This window comes from Talaromyces proteolyticus (genome assembly GCF_021365285.1).
Source record: "Talaromyces proteolyticus strain PMI_201 chromosome Unknown BGW36scaffold_9, whole genome shotgun sequence".
Classification (NCBI taxonomy): Eukaryota; Fungi; Ascomycota; class Eurotiomycetes; order Eurotiales; family Trichocomaceae; genus Talaromyces; species Talaromyces proteolyticus.
Window position 1 is genome coordinate 1,424,980 of NW_025764285.1, and position 18,657 is coordinate 1,443,636.

Below are 18,657 nucleotides of genomic sequence, written 5' to 3' on the forward strand. Positions count from 1 at the left end.
GTATATGATTTTTGCCACTATGTATAAGTTTGCTGTTTGTTGTGTATCTGCCCTAGTGCCGCGTTGGCCCAGGGGCATTTATAAATTTCCCACCATCCTCCACCAAACCACGCAATCATCTGGCTTGAACGATACCGTATTTTCCCAAACCGTTCATCCCGAGCGATGCTAGAGGCGGTTTTCTAATCATCTTGCATTCTATAGCTAGTTAAGAGAATAGCGAGCGAATAAACGCTCCGATACGGCTCCGCGCTGCTGCATGACAAGACGCAACTGAGCTATAGCAATGGTTATTATTAGCTCTTCGCTCATCCAACACGCTAAATGCTCCTAAATTTCGACTGCAGCTCTCAGCCTCAGCTTCGTTGGTTCCACTTATTTGAAGAGGACATAACTATCAACTTATAGGATTTGCCAGCATTCTCTATGGAACTATTGGACGTCAAGTCAAGCGGGAAACGTGAAGGACCGTGGGTACAATGTGCTCCACACTTTTAGCCTAGCAGAGGAAGATGCTCCTCCGAGAAAGTCAAAAACGACTATAATCAACAGCCTGAAACTATGGTACTCCACTACTATCCTGCAGTCGGGGGAACAATACCACAAACTTGAAGATTCCCTGCCATTAAATCAAAAAAATTTCCATGGCTGGCGATTACGCACTCTGTTGACTTGTATAATAGTGGGATTGTGTCTGGTGCTGAACATAGCTGCTACAGCATATATGCGAAATAGATTTCCCCTAGGGGCTAGGGGACGATGACCTAGGTGTCTTAATGACCACTGACTGCGATGTGGTTCGCGGAGAAAATAGCAAAATACATTATGCTATTAACGCTATTGCAACGATCCTAGTCTGTGCTAGCAATTAAAATATGCAGTGTTTAACTACACCGACGCGGACTAATATCTGTTGTGCATCCCCCAGTTCCTAAGGAACAGTGGCTTTGGCGATAAATATCCTCCCATAGCCCTGCAACTCTTCAGGCCCTTCAACCGGCTCTGGAAACACTTTCACATCAACGTTAACGCAACCGCCACTGGTCATATCAGCGTGAATATCTTGCATAGTGAACCCCGGCCATATTTTCATCCCTTGGGTTAGTTTGACCATGTCTTCCGCATGATACTTCTGGTCCTTTCCCTCTGCGTGTTGAGCAGTATCGGGAGATTGCCTTAGAAAATCAAGCACGACAACAGTACCTCCGGATCGAACGCGCTGTCGTAGTCGCGTCAACATATCCACAGGGTCTTTGGTGTGATGAAGAGCAAAGCTAATAATGGAGGCGTCGAATCCAGACCATCGCGCCTCGTTCAGGACAGCTTGTGGATCATAGAGGTCTCCTTGAATGGCAAACATGCGGTGGTGAGGCTCCCCAAGTAGCTTCGTGGCTTCATCATTGTAACGACGGACCTGGGAGGTGGCGATGTCGATGCCTTGAAAGGTTGCTTTTGGGAATGCAGGCAAGAGCGCCTTGGAAGTATCAACGGCTATCGCGCGAAAGTGAGAGGGGTTGGTGGTGGCAGATCTTACACTTGATACTGTTCCATTTCCACATGCGTAATCGAGGATGCGTTGTGGTCGTGACAGGTCGATTCCAAGCCAGTCACTGTTCATCTGAAGACAGATCTGGATCTGTTGAAGGAGCTTTCGAATCCATGGTTCTTGGTATAGTGGACCTGGACTGAGGTGCAAAATGTTTAGTATGTCATTTATATGGTAAGATTTGAGGTTTGGGACGAGGGAACTGACTCGGAGTCTATGTGATCGTGACCAGCAGCGTTGTGGGCGGAAGCCATCCTAGGAAGACCATCTAGTAGTTGTAGAATACGTAGTAGATAGGTTAACCTTGACGCTTGATTAGTGTAAGTTCTCTCTCTTCTTTTTGAAGGCTCACTATTGTATTGTTCCACGGTTGAGTGACGCGGAGACTTTTGCGGAGACTTTTCTTATCGGTGGCCATCCAGTACTCTCGGCCTGATCCCAGATGAGCGGAATGATGCGGCATATATAACAGCTACCGATAGATAAACCGACGGCGAAATGGTTATTAGATGTAGAACATAGCTATGGAATAATCGATCCCCGACATCCCGACCACCAAAGCCCCTAGTCAGATACAAGCGTAATATCAAAATGTGAATTCGAATCAGATCAAAATGCCCGGCTTCACCTACAATTTTGCATACACCATCGTCGCCAACCGAGACGCCGCCCCCGGAGGACAGACAGACGTGCGCTGAGCTCTGGCAGGGCCCGGAAACTGTGCTCTCTGTCTTTGAGAGACTGGCAGGTCTGCTAAAGCCTAGGGGATGGCTACAGTTGATTGAGGTGAACACGGGACAGTTTGAACGAGAATGGGTCTGAGTTAAAGAGGTTTCTCAGGTATACTCAGCAGGGGTCTATTTTTTGGGCATGGGGCCGAATCTTGCGAAAGAGCTTGCTACTTCGATGTGGGAGGCTGGTTTGCAGAATGTGGAAGAGCGGTCGATTGATATGACGCATGGATTTAGAAACAAGAATAAGGGCCTGAAGGCGAAGGGTGTCAATAGCCCTAGCAAGGCGGCTCCGCATCTTATGCAAGCTGTCCAAAGTGAGAGAGAGCCTCAGTTTACTGGACTTAGCAGCGTTAATTAATGAGAGGAGTATACTTTTGCCCTGTCTCGTACAAGCGAAGCTCTCAGAGATCAATTGTTGTCTAAAGAGGATTGGACCTTAGGTGCGGTTGTTCTACTTGGTATGTTTGAGGTAAGTGGCGTACAAAATATCTGATTAATGTCTCTTGGAAAGCTGGGGATGATATCGGTCTCCTCTGGATTAGAGGTAACGCCAATAGAGAAAAACAGGGAATCACTCTCCTTTGAACCTGGACCCACGGCACTTGTAATATCACTAGATGGTAAGTGGACTGTATTAGGATCTAATAAAATTTTTTATCAAAGCGTGGGATAAAGGAACCCATGACTGTAACGAGGTAATCACATGTCACCATGAGTCAGTGAGCGGAGCATTTTTAAAATTCGGATCAGTTGGAGCACTGGCTATTTCTCCAGATGGCAAGTGGATCACATTAGGATCTGGCAACAATACTATTAAGCTATGGGAAGCGTCAACTGCATACCTTCAGAAACATTAGAATGCCATATTCCAGTATGGGCTATAAAATTTTCTCTAGACAACAAGTGGATTGTATCAGAAACGGGTGTGGGCAGATCAGGTCATGGGACACCTTAATAGGCAACTTGCAGTGGATAAAACTTGCAAGAGACTCATTTACAGACAAAATGATGAAAGCACTAATTGAAATCCACTCTCTGTCATTGCAGTCACAATCTCACCTGACCGGCAAGTGGATCTCGTCAGAAGATTTCAAATACTATGCTAGACATGAGTAGTGAATGAGGCCGAAGACTGGCGTTCGGGGAGAGAGTAAAAGATTAAAAGAGTGACCTCAGCTTCGGCAAGGGCGCCGAAAGGGATTATGAGATTCTCGGCTGTAAATATCTCTAAGCATTGCCGATCTATTGTCTCTATAATTCTTTCTTCTTTAAATATGGTAGCTGAAATTCGAATCCCACCAAGTCTTCACTACTGGCTCTCTTTTTGCCCAGTCGCCCACCACACTACCCCCTCTGTCCGCCTTAGATATTGATGCTGTAAACAGGTGTAAATTTGATACGGAATCTTTCGTGCCTTTTCACCTGTACTACGTCATGGTTCGAGCTTGGCCACGTGTTGCTGATGGCCAGTGCGCGCGAGTTACCAGTCCCGAATCCCGAGGCAAAACGAGACCGAATCGTTAGATCGGCATCTTGGTAAATCATAACAGAAGCCAGCCGCAAGACGGCCCGCGATCCAAGTCCGAACAACGAGCCCACAAGTCCGAGCTCGGAACGAAGCCGATATTCTGTAGTGAAAAGTAGTGAAACGCACAGGAAAATATTTGTGAGATTCTAATCCTGCAAAACCACGGATTCGTTTCTCATGTAGAAGACCAAAACTGTGACGTCTTGTTGGTTGGGCCTTGCATAGTATCGCCAGCTCCGAAGACACATCGAGTTCGTTCGTCAAAGTGTGTGTTCACATCCAAATCCACTGGCCATGTGATTTTGAACTACTATTCGGGGGACAATCCTAAGAAGGTTAATGTGGCCGTGGGATCTCCATTACCAACAGAACGGTGATTGGAAGTCTACGGCCTCTTCTACCACTAAGTTGATCCATCGAGCTCTCAATAATAATTGACCTCCATAGTCCGCAGCCCATGAAGTGGAATATCGATGAGATCTGCATTCACGCCGTGGGTCTGGAAAAATAAATTCCAACAATTCCGTACATTCTGGGCTGAACGCACTACATAGTGTTGGAACTTGCGCCGAGGTAAAATATTACACAATATGATCAAGATGTCGATCATTGCTGTTTTTCTATTTTGTCCAATCACCAGCTGTCCCATTCAGCCGGTGCGCTACGAGACAGCTGCGAGCCTGACTGATGATTAGCTTTATCATGGCGGAGAAAAATGTGCAAACATTCCAGGCACGCGTGGCTGGTACGGGTATAAAATGGAGCCGCAGACAGAGATCTTGTTCCGTACAGTCAGTTTATCCTACTGAAATAATTCAATTCTTCTCCAAGCTGAAAACGTCATGCATATCACGATTCCTATACTTTTCTCTGCAGCCACCGCGCTTGGTTATGCTATTCCTACTAATAGCTTGCAGGCTCGGGGTATAGTGCTCTTCTCTGCCTTCCTTTCTCTACACATTACCTAAAATCATTGATCCTAGAAATCGCGACCAATGAATTGTCGCAGTTCAAGTTTTGGGTTCAGTATGCTGCTGCTGCCTACTGCGAGAACAATTACGTGGACCAAGCCGGCTCTTTATTAACCTGCTGGGCAAAAAACTGCCCTCAAGTTGAGTCTTCGGGTGCAACAATCGTTTATGACTTTTCCAAGTAAGTTGGAAGAAAATATAATGATAAAATACCAAGCTAAAGGTCTGATATCTTAGCACTACTGCTACTGATACATCCGGATTCGTGGCACTGGACAAAGCCAACAGAGCAATTATATTATCCTTCCGCGGTTCATATTCCGTTCGTAACTGGATCAGCGATATCGACTTTCCCTTTGTTGACCCTGATCTCTGTGACGGCTGTCTCGCAGAATTCGGGTTCTGGAGTTCATGGGAGTTAGTGCGGGACCCAGTTTCAGCGGTCATCAACGAAACACTGAGTATATATCCGGGCTATGAGCTGGTTGTTGTAGGACATAGTCTCGGCGCCGCTGTGGCAACCCTTGCAGCCGCCGATCTTCGCAGTAGAGGGCATATCTCAACTGCATTGTACGCCTTCGCGGCGCCGCGTGTAGCAAATCCAGCTTTAGCAAAGCATATTACTACGCAGGGAAATAACTACCGTTTTACACATACCAATGACCCAGTACCAAAATTGCCATTGCTTGGAATGGGGTATGTGCACGTGAGTCCGGAGTATTACATTACATCACCGAATAATGCTACCGTTTCGACAGAGGATATCAAGGTATTGGAAGGGGAGGTCAATTTTGAGGGAAACACTGGTACTGGTATACCATTATTAGATGATTTTCCTGCCCATCATTGGTATTTTGAGGAGACGGATGGATGTAAGGGACCTGGCTTGCCTTTCTGAGCGTGACAACCCATTATCTTGATGCGTCGTTGCGCTCCAAGAAACGCACAATGAGCAAATTTACATTTTCAAATAATGAGAGCAAATATAATTTCGTCTACAACGTTTTGCCAACAGGGCTCAGTAGTGTTTTATTTCGCGCTCTAAGCAAGCCAAAACAACCTATATCGGATGATCTAATGTTATTTTCAGCTTGAACGTACTACCGATGCTCTTAGCTCAAGCATTGCAAGTCTGAGAGAAACAAGTAGATGGTAAACTGTTATATGATGATTATCTATTCTGATGACCATAACCTAGTGTTGTAGGCGAACATCCTTAGCACTAGTGCACGCCAATTTACAAGGGGTCGGCATATCCTTCTACCGAGAGTTAGGGCTTCCATCTGGGGTTTAGGGCTGTTTCTGCCATCTTATTCTGAGACTCAGCTGGGAAGACTCTTCTTCGAGAGGCGAAAGACAGATGGAATAAATTAATCTTGTTGGAGATGGATATTTAATAATCTTCTTCATCTAGCCACAGATTTGAATAAGTGCCAAGAGGCGTCGAAATGTACCTTGGATTTTTTGGTTCGGTTATGAGAGAACGCTGGACAAGTCACATAAAATGGTATTTAGGTATAACATAGCCAGACTTATCAGTATATTTCAGTTTAAAGTAAATATCAATAGCAAATAGCTCTTCAGAATAATTAAACGTTAGCTTGCGAAACCCCTAGTTTTTCATAGCCTGCGGCCATTGGCCGGCCGCGATTGATGTTATCAGGCATCGTGATTGGTGGGCGCGGGGGAGATAGGAGATGCTGGATTTCCCCAGATGAGGGGAAGTTCTTGTCCTCGTGGATTTCTTTCTTTTTTACCTTCCTCGTATTATAGCAATAATCGCACGTCTTTAATTCGCATCCGTTAGCTGTATTAACTATTTCAACTGCCGATAACCCATTCTGGCCAAGATGTCTCACGCTGGGCATAACTCCCACACTCACTCGAGAGGCAATAAGCTAGGATACTATCGAGCTTCAGTTGCTTGCAGTATGACCGCTTTATACCAGATGGATTAGCCGGAATTCTCAAGTACTGACTGCAATGCATCAGATTATTGCCGGAAGCGAAAGGCACGATGTGTTCCATCTGCGAATGATTATAAAGGCAGATGTGTCAACTGTACTAGACTCGATCGCCCATGTGTTGCTGTCACAGTGGCAGCTATGCGTGCGCTGGATGGCTCCGGGACTGATACTTCCTCCGTAACTGATGGGAGATTGACGACAACACATGAATCCGTGCCTGGCATATCAGATGCCCGGTCTCTCGAATCTTCTCACTTCACCTCGCGTCAATTGCTCCCACAAACAGAACCTCGATCACACGAAGAAATACCGCATCAACCTGGCACATGCGATCAAATGACCAACTGGGTCATCATTGATCCTTCAAGAGCATATACGGAACAACTGGTAACAGAAATCTGGTCCGATAACCCTAAACAGTCTTCGATGAGTAGTCTTAATGCTATGGCCAGCAGTGATAATAACTTTTTATCTCAATCACACCTCCTACCCTACAAAGAACCCGACGCTTACTTCGACGATGAAACAAACTACGGCGTATTTAGCAACGACCACGTAAATCCTGATAATCGGCTGTTATTCGACCCGCTCGTGTATGGCATGCCGCCTGATGTCACAAGTTACAGGGATTATGGTTTTATACCCGAGAACAATCCAACCTGGAATGATTTCGGACACGACTTAGAGCACCAGCTACAACCGGATGGCTCACTGAACGCCTTTTCTCACCCTGATTCAAGCTACCTGTTCAGTCTGAATAGTGCTTTGCAGAGTCAATGATACTGTTCATTAGAATCGTATTGTTGGCTTGATAAAGCTATCGACTTAGTCTACCACTTCACTTCGCAAATACATTGATTAAGGGAAATTGCTGTGATACTATCTCAGACTACAAAGTTTTAGGACTTTTTCTTCAACTGTTCATCGAATCGCAAAACTGCATTCAACAACACCTGCGTTCCCAGGGCACTATACATTGTTAGTATTTTGAAACACATACCACGTGTAACTATCAACTCACCACTGCTCCGGAGTACTATATTCTGATGGATGATGCGAAATTCCTCCTTGGCTCGGGATAAATACCATGCTGGTCGGACAATGATAGCTAGTGTTCACACTGTCATGACCAGCTCCAGCAGGGAGCTCCCGATATTGATCATCTCCGACTAACTCGATAGCAGCGGAGCGAACAGCATTGATGCAGTCCTCGTGAAATTCCACTGCTTCACTCCTCCATATTTGCTCGATGTCTACAGTGCAGCCATGTTTGTCTGCGACTTCTTGACACAGGGAACGCACGCTCGCGGCCATATTGTCCATGGACTCGTTGCTAAGGTGTTCGATGTCAACGCTGAATGTTACTTTTCCAGGAATTGTGCCAGGACTTTGCGGTTCTGAATTAATCACGCCAACAGTTGTAAGACCTTTATTTTCCCAGGCGACATCATTCACCCGAGAAATCATGCGGCAAGAGGCAAGCAAAGCGTCGCGACGGCGGTCAATCGGCGTTGTCCCACAATGTTGCGATCTTCCTGTGACTGTGACAATCAGCCATAACATACCCTGCACACCGGTCACGACGCCAATAGCCTTCTTCTCATCCTCAAGAACGGGACCTTGCTCAATGTGGTATTCGAAGTGGGCGGAAAGAGGATTGGCTAGATAGCTAGCTTTGACTGGCCCTTGAAACCCGATTTTAATGAGCTCATCCTTGAATGTCTTGCCCTCGGGGTCGACATGATTGTATGCATACTCAAGCGTCGCCTTTCCAGCCCATACTGCACTCGATAGCATACCGGTATTGAATCGTGCGCCTTCCTCGTTGGTCCAGTCTATTGAAAATACAATCAGTTTTGATTGAACTATCTTAGTAGTTGAACAATTGTTACTTACTAATGATGGCAATTGGTGCATGGGTGGTCCAGTCATTCTCATGGAGAACCTTCAGAATTTCAAGACCTGCTTGTACTCCCAATATACCGTCATAACGACCACCAGCAGGCTGTGTGTCCAAGTGCGATCCAATGCCAATCGGCGGCAAATCATTATTCTGGCCGGGACGTATAGCAAACAAATTTCCCATCTCATCTACCTTCACTGTTGCGCCGTACTTTTGGGCTTCCTGCACGAACCACTCACGCACGGCTTTATCTTCTTCAGTCAGGGCTAGCCTGCGAACCCCGCCATCTTTCGAATCTCCCCATTGAGCGGTGTAATGTAGAGTATCCCAAAGGCGCTGCCTGTTGACTGCGAGAGTTGTTGGAGCTGGACCTAACAGTGTTGAAGCTGAATATTTTCTTCTGTATAAATACTGGGTAGGTGGAAGACAGCAGCGAGGGCGGAATACTCGATGCACAGCCGATGCCCTAAGACGGGGAGACAGAAATCTAGATGACAACACCATTTTGCTAGTCCAACGATCCCGAGGTGAGAAAAGTTAAAGACTGCTCATACTTTACTCGCAACTATCTTCTCTTATGTACCTAGATAGGTCTTTAGCAATTAGACCTAGTCTTTAATTGACAAAGGGCAAGCGTATTATGGAGGGTCGCCGAACATTTTTCATGACTCTCAAACATTTCGTTCTCATTTCATGGAGGCTTACCCCATATGCAAGCATTGGCTTCTCAAGATCGACCATTCGGAACAATTTGACCAATAAACATAGGTAGTCTGTGATACAGTACCGCCGTTAGACCAGCCAAAAGATACAGTGCCGACACTCTATTCATACTCCACATACAGTTTAGCCAAACAAACACACCCCTGATAAGAGATACAGTGCCGTACCCCTCATCATCCTCTACTCCAGATTCGGTATGGATTTGTGCTGCCAAGCGATAGATAACGGCCAACTTGCCGAACCACTGGCTACGAGTCAGGAGTGCTTCCGGGTGATAAGAGATACAGTGCCGATTGCCCATAGCTATGTCGTGAGAAATGCTTGATTATGGGCTGGAGATTGGCCTAGTTTGTTTAACGCCACCAATATGACATATTCTTATGAATTTACCGTTCATGGAAGTTTTGATTCCGTTTAGAGGGTGTTACTCTACATGCGGTCCAGGCGTGGTGGTCCACACTTTAGGGCAGTTTAGAATAGAACCAGAATTCGATTAATTAGCTGAAGTTAAAATTCTATACAAATATCCCCATTAGAACAGCTTCGCCTGTCATTTGCACTGTGATATACTGTGGTATAAATTATGCAAAGTATTCTTCAGTCCTCAGTAACCATTGCATCAACTGATATCGGCCAAAATTCTCATTCCTTGTCTCTAACAATACAACCCTGCTCTTTTCAAAGCGATTCTATAAATTCTTGAGTGACTTGACCTTGTCATAATCTGCACCATGGGGCTCAGAAGGGCTGACATACGGTTGAACCATCCGTTCATTCAGAATCTTATTGCTGGGCAAGTTGTAATGTGAGATTTGTGTTGATATTTCCTAACATCCAGTTCTAGAATGATGCTCTTTTGCCTTCCTGGCATATACTTGGCTTTAACTGGACTCGGCGCTGGGGGTGGCAAACCAAGTTCACAAACAGTCGCGGCCAATGTCAATGCCATCCTGTACGGAATATTTTTCGTAACCGGATGGTTTGGCGGGACCATTATGAACCTGATTGGACCAAACTATACAATGCTATTGGGATCTGTCGGATATAGCCTTTACACCGGTATGCTGTAAGAAAGACCTTCTACGATGATTTCCGCTGACGCCAATAGGGGGACTCTGGTATTTTGACCGAAGCGGCAATTCATGGTTTGCATATCTAGGCGGCGGTGTCGAAGGGGTATCTGCCGCTCTGCTGTGGGCTTCAGCAGGTGCTATTGCGTATTCTTATGCCGAGGAAAAGGATAAGGCTTTGTATATGACCATCCAGTGGATTTGTTGTGAGGGCGGCTCGACCATTGCCGCGTTGGTAGCGCTAGGTATCAACATGAACAACAGTGGTGGTAAAGATGCCGGGGCACCTACACCAGTCTATGTTGTTTTCGTAGTCATTCAAGTCCTCGCTATGGTCATGTCTCTGTTCCTCCTAGTGAGGCCAGCGAAGATCGTCCGTAGCGACGGCACCAACATTGCCGTTTTCCAGACTCCGACATTGAAAAAGGAATTGATTGGTGTGCTGGAGATGATCAAAGATTACCGGTTTATGATGCTCCTGCCTGCTATTTTTGTGGCCGAAATGGCTCTAGCACTCCAAAGTTCACTCAATGGATACTTTTTCAACCTACGAACACGCTCCCTGAACAACGTCGCGTTCAACTTCATCCAAATCCCGGCTAGTATAGGCATGACTTTTATCCTCGACAATCCGCGTTTCGGCCTGCGGAAAACCAGGGCCCTGATTGGAATCTCAGTCATGAGCGCGATCACTCTCGGGATTTGTTCAGCTGAGGCTGCATGGCTCACGCAACACCATATCGACCGTAACAAAGCAGGCCCGTCCACGGACTGGACCGACTCTGCATTTGCAGGCGCATTTGTGATTTATGTGATATACGGTTCTGTGTATAGGTAAGGAAGAAACTGTTTGCAGTCATAGTAGCTCTGACTAATTGCAACTTTCAGCATTTACCAAATAGCAACGCAGTATGTAATCTGTTCATTGACGAATCAGCCCGAAAGGTAACTATATCCTCAACGTCAAACAGCAACTTAGTCTAACATATCTTTCAGACTTGCGAGATATGCAGGAGTATTCAGAGGCGTGACGGCTCTCGGCATGATGTTCTCATTCATCATTGACGGCAATGGCGGGACATATATCACTCAGCTCTCATTCCAATTTGCCTGCTATTTCGTTGGAATCGTGTTCCTATATATAGTAGCAATATTCTATGTTACAAACACGAATTATTTCCAGGAGGAAAATGTCATTGTACCACATCGCGTCGAACAAGATGCCAAACTCGAAGGCATGGCCGCTGATGCAGACGCGGAAAGGGGTCATCCCAAGGAAGATGCAGTGGCAACAGTGTCTTTGCAGAAGGCTACAGAAAGTGAATGAATCAAAGCGCGTGGATATTGACGAACAAGAGAGTTCTTTGAAGTTTAAAGTAACCTCTATTCTTTCTATCTGGTAACAGGTCGAAACTTAGTTAGCGATATATGAAACCAAACAATCTTACATTGTAGGTCATTATACTGAGTTATACTGAGCAATCATTAACCACGTGGAATTCCAAACGGGGTCTTAATGCTGTTGTTGAAAGTATGAAGAAGCGATGGTTTGTTGAGTCCTGGAGATGTAGTTGATGTTTGCATCCCAGGCAAACACAATCGGGCGGGCGCCGATGACATCGCCGCTTGTAGACAGGCTGGAACAAACAACCGAAACGCCTCAACTTGAATCATGCTATAACGTTAACACTGCATGCAATACAAGGGAATCCCACTAGCCCCTCATGTTCGGTATTCTCTGACCGTACGAATTTGCAACTGTGCTTCCAGCAAGACCTTAATACGCTACCATGTCCTCCATTCACATCCTACAAAATCGCCTCAAAGATGTGTCCGACTCCCTCAATGCAATCAAGCCTCTCATAAATCGGCTGCGAAACTTCACTCATGCCGTCGGTCAAGGCGATGAAGCGCGCGTGGAACTTGGTGCAGAGGTTCACTCAAGACTCAAAGTTGTTGAGGAAGAGACGGAGCTGCTGAACGTGGAGGTTGAATCGCTAGAAGGAACAGGCAATTCCCGGAGGAAGACAGGCGAGAATGCAGAGAAAGAGGCTGAAAAGAGGCGGGTGATTGGATTTGCTGAGAAGTTGACTGCGGATTTGAAGAGGTGAGTGCAATCCAATATTTCAATACACGTTCTTTTCTAAGAGTTGCAATTGCGTGCGTGTTATGGGACGATCTAACTTTACTTTTGCAACGTATAGGACTAGGGGAGAATTCCGGGCAGCACAACTTCAAGCCAATCGCAATGCAGAGGCTGCTCGTCGGAAAGAGCGTGAATTGTTATTTACTCGATCGGCAGACGACCAGGGACGCCAATTACCGTCGGAGAAATTCACACAGAACGATCTGGTTGCGAATGCATCGTCTGACGTAACAGCTGCTCTACGAAGAACACATGATCTTATGCAGGCAGAGCTATCTCGAAGCCAATTTGCTCAAGAGACACTAGGTAAGCGATCATAAGAATGACAGCGGTAATTACAAGGATTAACATATAGCTAGATCAATCGACTGCCGCCCTCTCTTCTCTCTCCGAATCGTATACCAATCTTGATACCGTCCTATCCTCCTCTCGAGCTTTAGTCAACTCGCTACTACGATCACAAAAATCCGATACATGGTATCTCGAAACGGCATTTTATATTTTGGTTGCAACTATCGCGTGGCTACTTTTTAGAAGGATCCTTTACGGACCAATGTGGTGGCTTGCTTGGATGCCGGTCAGAACACTCTACAGATTTTTTGCATCTGTTCTCGGTGTGGCCGGTTTTTCAGGGGCCGTCACTACTACATCCGCCATTGTTAGTGGCACACAGAGCACGGCCATACCTGCTGGTACAGCATAATGGCCGTATTGGAGGGCGAGAATGCGCCAGTACTAGAGACCCCCGACTCCAGGACTGGAAAGGAGAGTGAAGAAGATAACATAATGAAAAAAATTGGGAAGATGGCTGGAAAAGAAACAACAAGCGATAACGAGAGATACGAAGATTACGATGGACCACGGAATCCGAAGAAACGGATGTGGGAGGAGGATGTAACGCGCAAAGACGAACTGTAAAATTTTATAACAATTGAATATAATTTTTTGATACGCTTGACCTATAGCGTGTAATTGTGCATTGATATGATGTAATTGGAAGCCTTCCGCTGTATCGGGCAATAGTGGTTTCGCGTCACGGCATAGCTCGCCTGGTAAGATTGATTTTCTAGACGCGTCTCCCGCGCAGCTTCATTTCTCCGCACAACCAAGCTGCCCTGGAACCACATAGCTGTTCTCTATCTAATAGTTCTTTCCTGAACACACGGATATAGACCATCATTAGGAGAGAACGCAAATCAATGGCCGCAAACTTCTTCAACAATAAAGCAAGAGCTGCTGCGGCGGCAACTAGCTCTAAGCAAAAGCCGACAGACAACAAGGAAGACCAGACGCGATTACAACCATGGGTCGAGAAATAGTGCGTTTTACCGGCAGATCTGATGTATATTCATTAATTCTTTTCATCTTTTACTGACTTTATCCCAGCCGACCCAAATCGCTAGATGATGTCGCTGCGCAAGATCACACCACCACCGTTCTCCAACGAACACTACAAGCCTCGAATGTATGCTACTCTGACTAGTTTTGCATTCTTTATTCAAAGTAACCATATAATAGCTGCCTCACATGCTTTTCTACGGCCCACCTGGTACCGGTAAAACCTCCACCATCCTCGCTCTGGCCAAGTCTCTCTTCGGCCCCGTGCTGTATCGTACACGTATTCTCGAACTGAACGCCTCCGACGAACGAGGTATCAACATCGTCCGTGAAAAGATTAAGGACTTTGCACGCACACAGCTATCGCAACCGACTGGCTTGGACGCTGCTTATCGCGAGCAGTACCCATGCCCACCATTCAAGATCATCATCCTCGACGAGGCGGATTGTATGACACATGACGCACAGTCTGCCCTGCGTAGAACAATGGAACAGTACAGCCGAATCACGCGTTTCTGCTTGGTGTGCAACTATGTCACTAGGATCATAGAACCATTAGCCAGTCGATGCAGCAAATTCCGATTCAAGGCTCTAGACGGTGTTGCGGCGGGTGATCGATTGGAGGATATTGCAAAAGCAGAAAATTTAGTGTTGGAGAAAGGGGCAGTGGAAACTTTGATCAGGTGTAGCGAAGGCGATCTTCGTCGAGCTATTACCTACATGCAGAGTGCTGCAAGGCTGGTTGGCGCACAGCAGAAAAAGCAGCAGGAAGGAGGAGATGGGGACGTTGAGATGGGCGATGCCGATTCATCATCAATCATTACAATCCGAACAATCGAGGAGATTGCGGGGGTGGTTCCGGAAAGCGTGCTTGATAGGTTAACGCAGGCTATGCAGCCAAAGAAACTGGGATCAGCCTACGAGGCAGTAGCAACAGTGGTTTCAGACATCGTTGCCGATGGGTGGAGTGCTACACAGATATTATCACAGGTATGCTGTGTTTCCTTCCTCTAAGCCTTATTAAACGTGTTCCTAACCGCGTGAACAGCTATACCAGCGAGTTGTTTTCAACGACGCTATTCCTGATATCCAAAAGAACAAAATCGTGGGCGTTTTCTCGGAGATGGATAGGAGGCTTATTGATGGCTCGGATGAGCACCTTTCGATCCTAGATATGGTAATGAGGATTTCTGGCATTCTGGGTTCCTGAGTTTATGTATAGCTAAAGCTAGTGGCCAAATTCAATAATAGCTGATTAACGAGGTACGGATAACGGATTCAAAACACAGGCAATTTAGATTTGCAATCGACTCGTAAGGACAGGCAATCTGTTATGGTAGCATCAACGTTTGGCATGAAAAAGAAAGATTTTCGACTTGATAGTTGAGTAAAATTCAATTTTTTTGCTCAGCGTTCATCACCCAGTATTGTGTTTAGCATCCCAAGTGCTGTTCAGACTTGCTCGGGCTTCACTGCAGTTTCTTCTTCCACATCTTCGTCCAGATCTTCTTCCGAACCCCCTTCCTTTTGTGGCAACTCTTGCGCCTCAGGTCTAGTCATGCCCGAGATCTCTTCCAAACTTGGCATAACAACTTCAACTTTCCGAAGACTTGTAGCTTCAAGTTCCGAGACACTCTCCTTTTTTTCCTCAGTTGACATATCCTTCGATCCTGACACATCTACTTTGGCGGGATCTGTATTCTGATTGCTGCCTGCTTTTTCCAACTTGCGTAAATCTGTAAGTGTGATAGAACGATTCGTCCATACTCTTGCTTTTAGCCAAGTCTTTTGTACCTCGCGCTTCTGATCCTCTGGATCAATCGAAATTCCGGTTACGGTGGGATTGATGTTGATCAATATACGATCTCCTCGTAGGCTTTCCTCTTCGTCGGCTTTGTCTCTGCCTCTGGAAGCGAGGTTGTGAAGTTCCATAATGGCTGGGTCAAAAGCTGAACTCCCATACCATTCGATTTTGACAGTAGCTGGCTGTGACCACATGAAAAAACCCAACTCTCGAGCATGGCGAAAGATTCTGACCAGTTCGCCTTTGCGTTTTTCCCGCTTAGAATCCGCGATCAATTCTAGGAGAGGCTTGGATGGGTGCTCAAGGAAGTATTTTGCAAGATCCTTTAAGGCGGTTTCAAAGTTCTGAAGGAACTTATCATTCTTCAGTTGCTCCTTTTGCTCATTATTGGTCCCTTCTTCATCGAGTTTTGGAAAGGTTACTGAGCTAGCTGACATCAGTATGCCCGCTACCAATTTCTGGGACTGAAAAGGATCGACTAACACCCTATCAGTCAATTTGTAATCGAATAGCAAAAATGATTGAACGTACCTTTTTTGATAGACAAGGCTAGGTCATAGAATGCTCTTTCGTAATAATCCGCATACAACGGATTCTTCTTCATTCCCTGCTCTTTAACGACCGTATCAAGAAATGCAAACTGCCTTCCTAGAAATTGTTGGCAGATGAAGTTGAGGAGGATAGCTTCGAGTAACAATTCGCCTCCTTTGGAGAGGGTTTTTATTTTTGGAAGATCGCTATTGAAGAAAGTCGCCTTGTATAAGTTCCTCGTCTCCTGATCGTTGTAAGACATTATATTCTTCTCGTCTGGATTAATCAAATCTGGGACATTTTTCTTCATGACCCACCGATCCACCCAAGTTCTGGTTTCCTTGACAATATTCTCCATGGCAGTGTTGATCCTTGTATCATCCCAGAGGCCTCTACCCCCTTTACGGGCGTTCTGGATGGACTCAACCACCACCTCGTCCAGTTTCTTTTGTGTCTTTTGAAGCTCTTTCCAGATGGCGTCCTTGCTGTCTGTTTTCTTAACAGCTTGCTTCGTCTGCGTTTTTCGGCTTCTTGTATTTGTCTGGCGAGGTTTCTTTGGCGAATATTCATCATTTCCAGAGCCATCAGGGTTACTATAGCCACTATCGCCGCAAGGAGACTCGGCTGTTGAGTCCCGACTGCGCTTTAGAGATCCTTGCGAGCTATTCACAGCATTCCCCTTCGTCCTCGGGGTTATTTCCTTCGCAGTCCTTTGCATCTAAGACGGTATGAGTCAATGGTCTCCTTTAGCTTGAGTTTAGGGAGTAAGTTGAGTACTTGCCGCGAATCCTGATAGAGATGTAATTTTCTGTTGTAGTTGTTGTAGTTGTAAACCAAAAGAGTCTTGAAATTGCGTGAAAGCGGAAAGACGTCCGACTGATATCAATAGTGTGGTTTTCAGATGTGGCAAAAGCTGAGGAGAGATTGTTAGCTGTTGCAAAGAAAAGGTATTCTCTCTTCTTGAAATGTGGCTTGGAGAGTGAGCAGTAAGCTAACACTTAGGGCGAAGTGAGAATGAATACTTTGCGTTTGGAAGGCTGTGGTGAAGTCGAAAGCAATCTAAGGAAAGACGTTCGCAAAAACATATTGAGCATAGCGAGGATGCTTACATGTAAGGTTGAGGTTGTCGTATCTTCTAGCATGTTAGGGACTTGGCGAAGAGCATGAAGGTACTAGTTGACAACAAACCCAACAGACGAGGTGGTGGATTCAAGGTTGGGGAGGATGCCACTTGTTAATATATTTCCATGATATTTGAAGACATCTGTATCACGTTGAAATGAGTTGAGTGAGATGAGGGTGGGAGACAGTGGAACTAATTGAACCCAATATCAAACGGAATATTGAAGTGAGGACTTCAATATTGTGCAAAAAAGCAGGAATGTATTGCGAGATGTTATTTTATTCTAATAGCGCGATAATATATTCTTTTATATTATATCTCAAGGATACATATGTGCATATAAAAATTTGAAGTTTTTGGCTCTCAGCAATGGGAATTTCCTCTAGACGTTATTGCTCAGTGCTGCGTTAACTGGTGCGAGGATAACACAGAATTGTTTTTATATGGGCCTAATATAAGAAGTCCAATACTAGCCTCAAATTCTAATTTGAATTTTACCATTATTGATCATCACCGGGTCATATGGAAGGAGGTAGCTAAACGCAGCTTCTATGTATATTTCAAGTAGTTCTGCCATTTTATCGTAGTAGTTCCCTTGATCTTCAGCATCCTCATTTTTAATCTTCCGCATCTCATTAATATATTCATCTTGGTTCTGTGTTCCACTACATTCAATATTCTCACGTTCCAGTTCGCCATACTGGTATTGTTTGACACGCACACTCTCCTGCGCGCGCTAGATTATGAGATGTGGTAGGGAATTTGTGAGTTGATGAATTAGTTTCTGCTTCTCTATAGGTGTTAATTTATTCTGGACAACTTTGCAGCGTAAACTTCCGGTTTCCTTCAGTTTCCCACCGCTGTGGGAGAGGAAGAGTAGATTTTTGTTATTAGCCCAGGTACCTGGATGTTCCATCCAGTGCCTGAAGGTAGCTTTTTAGATCCGTTTGCGAATATGACTCTATAAGCATACCAGATGTTCCTCCTGCTTGATGTTGTGGTATATAAACGCAGTTCTGATTACGCCGGTATCATGGCTTCGATGAATATGCCATTTATCAAAAAGGATTTATTCAGATCCTATTTATTTTATCATTTGAGAGAATGTATAGAGAGGCCTTTCACTTTTGAGGTCTTTGACGTCATGTTAAATTCCGAGTTAGATTCTTGATAGGCTTATAAACGTGCTGTCCATTGTGGGTGCTCTGAAAAACGTGAAAATCGGCGAAGAGGATGCTGGTTTTGACTTCAGCGTGCACGATGTATCTATCTC

At 45.4% G+C, this 18,657-nt stretch overlaps 7 protein-coding genes across 7 annotated transcripts; 4 read left to right on the forward strand and 3 right to left on the reverse strand.

The window, feature by feature from the left end:
• Window positions 1-841: 841 nt before the first annotated feature.
• On the reverse strand, window positions 842-1,850 carry BGW36DRAFT_215208 (S-adenosyl-L-methionine-dependent methyltransferase). The gene is made up of 2 exons (XM_046209963.1): window positions 1,754-1,850; window positions 842-1,685 (listed from the first exon to the last, which is right to left on the reverse strand). Exons 1-2 carry the CDS (start codon window positions 1,798-1,800, stop codon window positions 932-934), a joined length of 801 nt encoding a protein of 266 aa, XP_046069720.1. The 5' UTR covers window positions 1,801-1,850; the 3' UTR covers window positions 842-931.
• A 2,800-nt stretch (window positions 1,851-4,650) lies between these two features.
• BGW36DRAFT_399222 (mono and diacylglycerol lipase precursor) lies at window positions 4,651-5,677 on the forward strand (the record flags this gene model as incomplete). The annotated part of the gene is made up of 3 exons (XM_046218497.1): window positions 4,651-4,732; window positions 4,792-4,960; window positions 5,017-5,677. The coding sequence occupies 3 exons, from the start codon at window positions 4,651-4,653 to the stop codon at window positions 5,675-5,677; spliced, it is 912 nt and encodes a 303-aa protein (XP_046069721.1).
• Window positions 5,678-6,629: 952 nt separating this feature from the next.
• Window positions 6,630-7,526, forward strand: BGW36DRAFT_430076 (uncharacterized protein; the record flags this gene model as incomplete). Its single annotated transcript, XM_046220790.1, has 2 exons — window positions 6,630-6,708; window positions 6,772-7,526. The coding sequence occupies 2 exons, from the start codon at window positions 6,630-6,632 to the stop codon at window positions 7,524-7,526; spliced, it is 834 nt and encodes a 277-aa protein (XP_046069722.1).
• Window positions 7,527-7,645: 119 nt separating this feature from the next.
• On the reverse strand, window positions 7,646-9,153 carry BGW36DRAFT_301520 (uncharacterized protein; the record flags this gene model as incomplete). Its single annotated transcript, XM_046211692.1, has 3 exons — window positions 7,646-7,715; window positions 7,768-8,581; window positions 8,643-9,153. 3 exons carry the CDS (start codon window positions 9,151-9,153, stop codon window positions 7,646-7,648), a joined length of 1,395 nt encoding a protein of 464 aa, XP_046069723.1.
• A 950-nt stretch (window positions 9,154-10,103) lies between these two features.
• On the forward strand, window positions 10,104-11,769 carry BGW36DRAFT_399224 (major facilitator superfamily domain-containing protein; the record flags this gene model as incomplete). The annotated part of the gene is made up of 5 exons (XM_046218498.1): window positions 10,104-10,165; window positions 10,217-10,431; window positions 10,481-11,276; window positions 11,331-11,387; window positions 11,439-11,769. The coding sequence occupies 5 exons, from the start codon at window positions 10,104-10,106 to the stop codon at window positions 11,767-11,769; spliced, it is 1,461 nt and encodes a 486-aa protein (XP_046069724.1).
• A 314-nt stretch (window positions 11,770-12,083) lies between these two features.
• On the forward strand, window positions 12,084-15,389 carry BGW36DRAFT_418639 (uncharacterized protein). Its single transcript, XM_046219433.1, has 8 exons — window positions 12,084-12,549; window positions 12,647-12,894; window positions 12,948-13,246; window positions 13,306-13,502; window positions 13,820-13,906; window positions 13,975-14,053; window positions 14,107-14,916; window positions 14,975-15,389. The coding sequence occupies exons 1-8, from the start codon at window positions 12,233-12,235 to the stop codon at window positions 15,134-15,136; spliced, it is 2,199 nt and encodes a 732-aa protein (XP_046069725.1). The 5' UTR covers window positions 12,084-12,232; the 3' UTR covers window positions 15,137-15,389.
• On the reverse strand, window positions 14,950-16,979 carry BGW36DRAFT_454592 (uncharacterized protein; the record flags this gene model as incomplete). Its single annotated transcript, XM_046221902.1, has 2 exons — window positions 14,950-16,208; window positions 16,262-16,979. 2 exons carry the CDS (start codon window positions 16,977-16,979, stop codon window positions 15,379-15,381), a joined length of 1,548 nt encoding a protein of 515 aa, XP_046069726.1. The 3' UTR covers window positions 14,950-15,378.
• Between the last annotated feature and the right edge of the window lie 1,678 nt (window positions 16,980-18,657).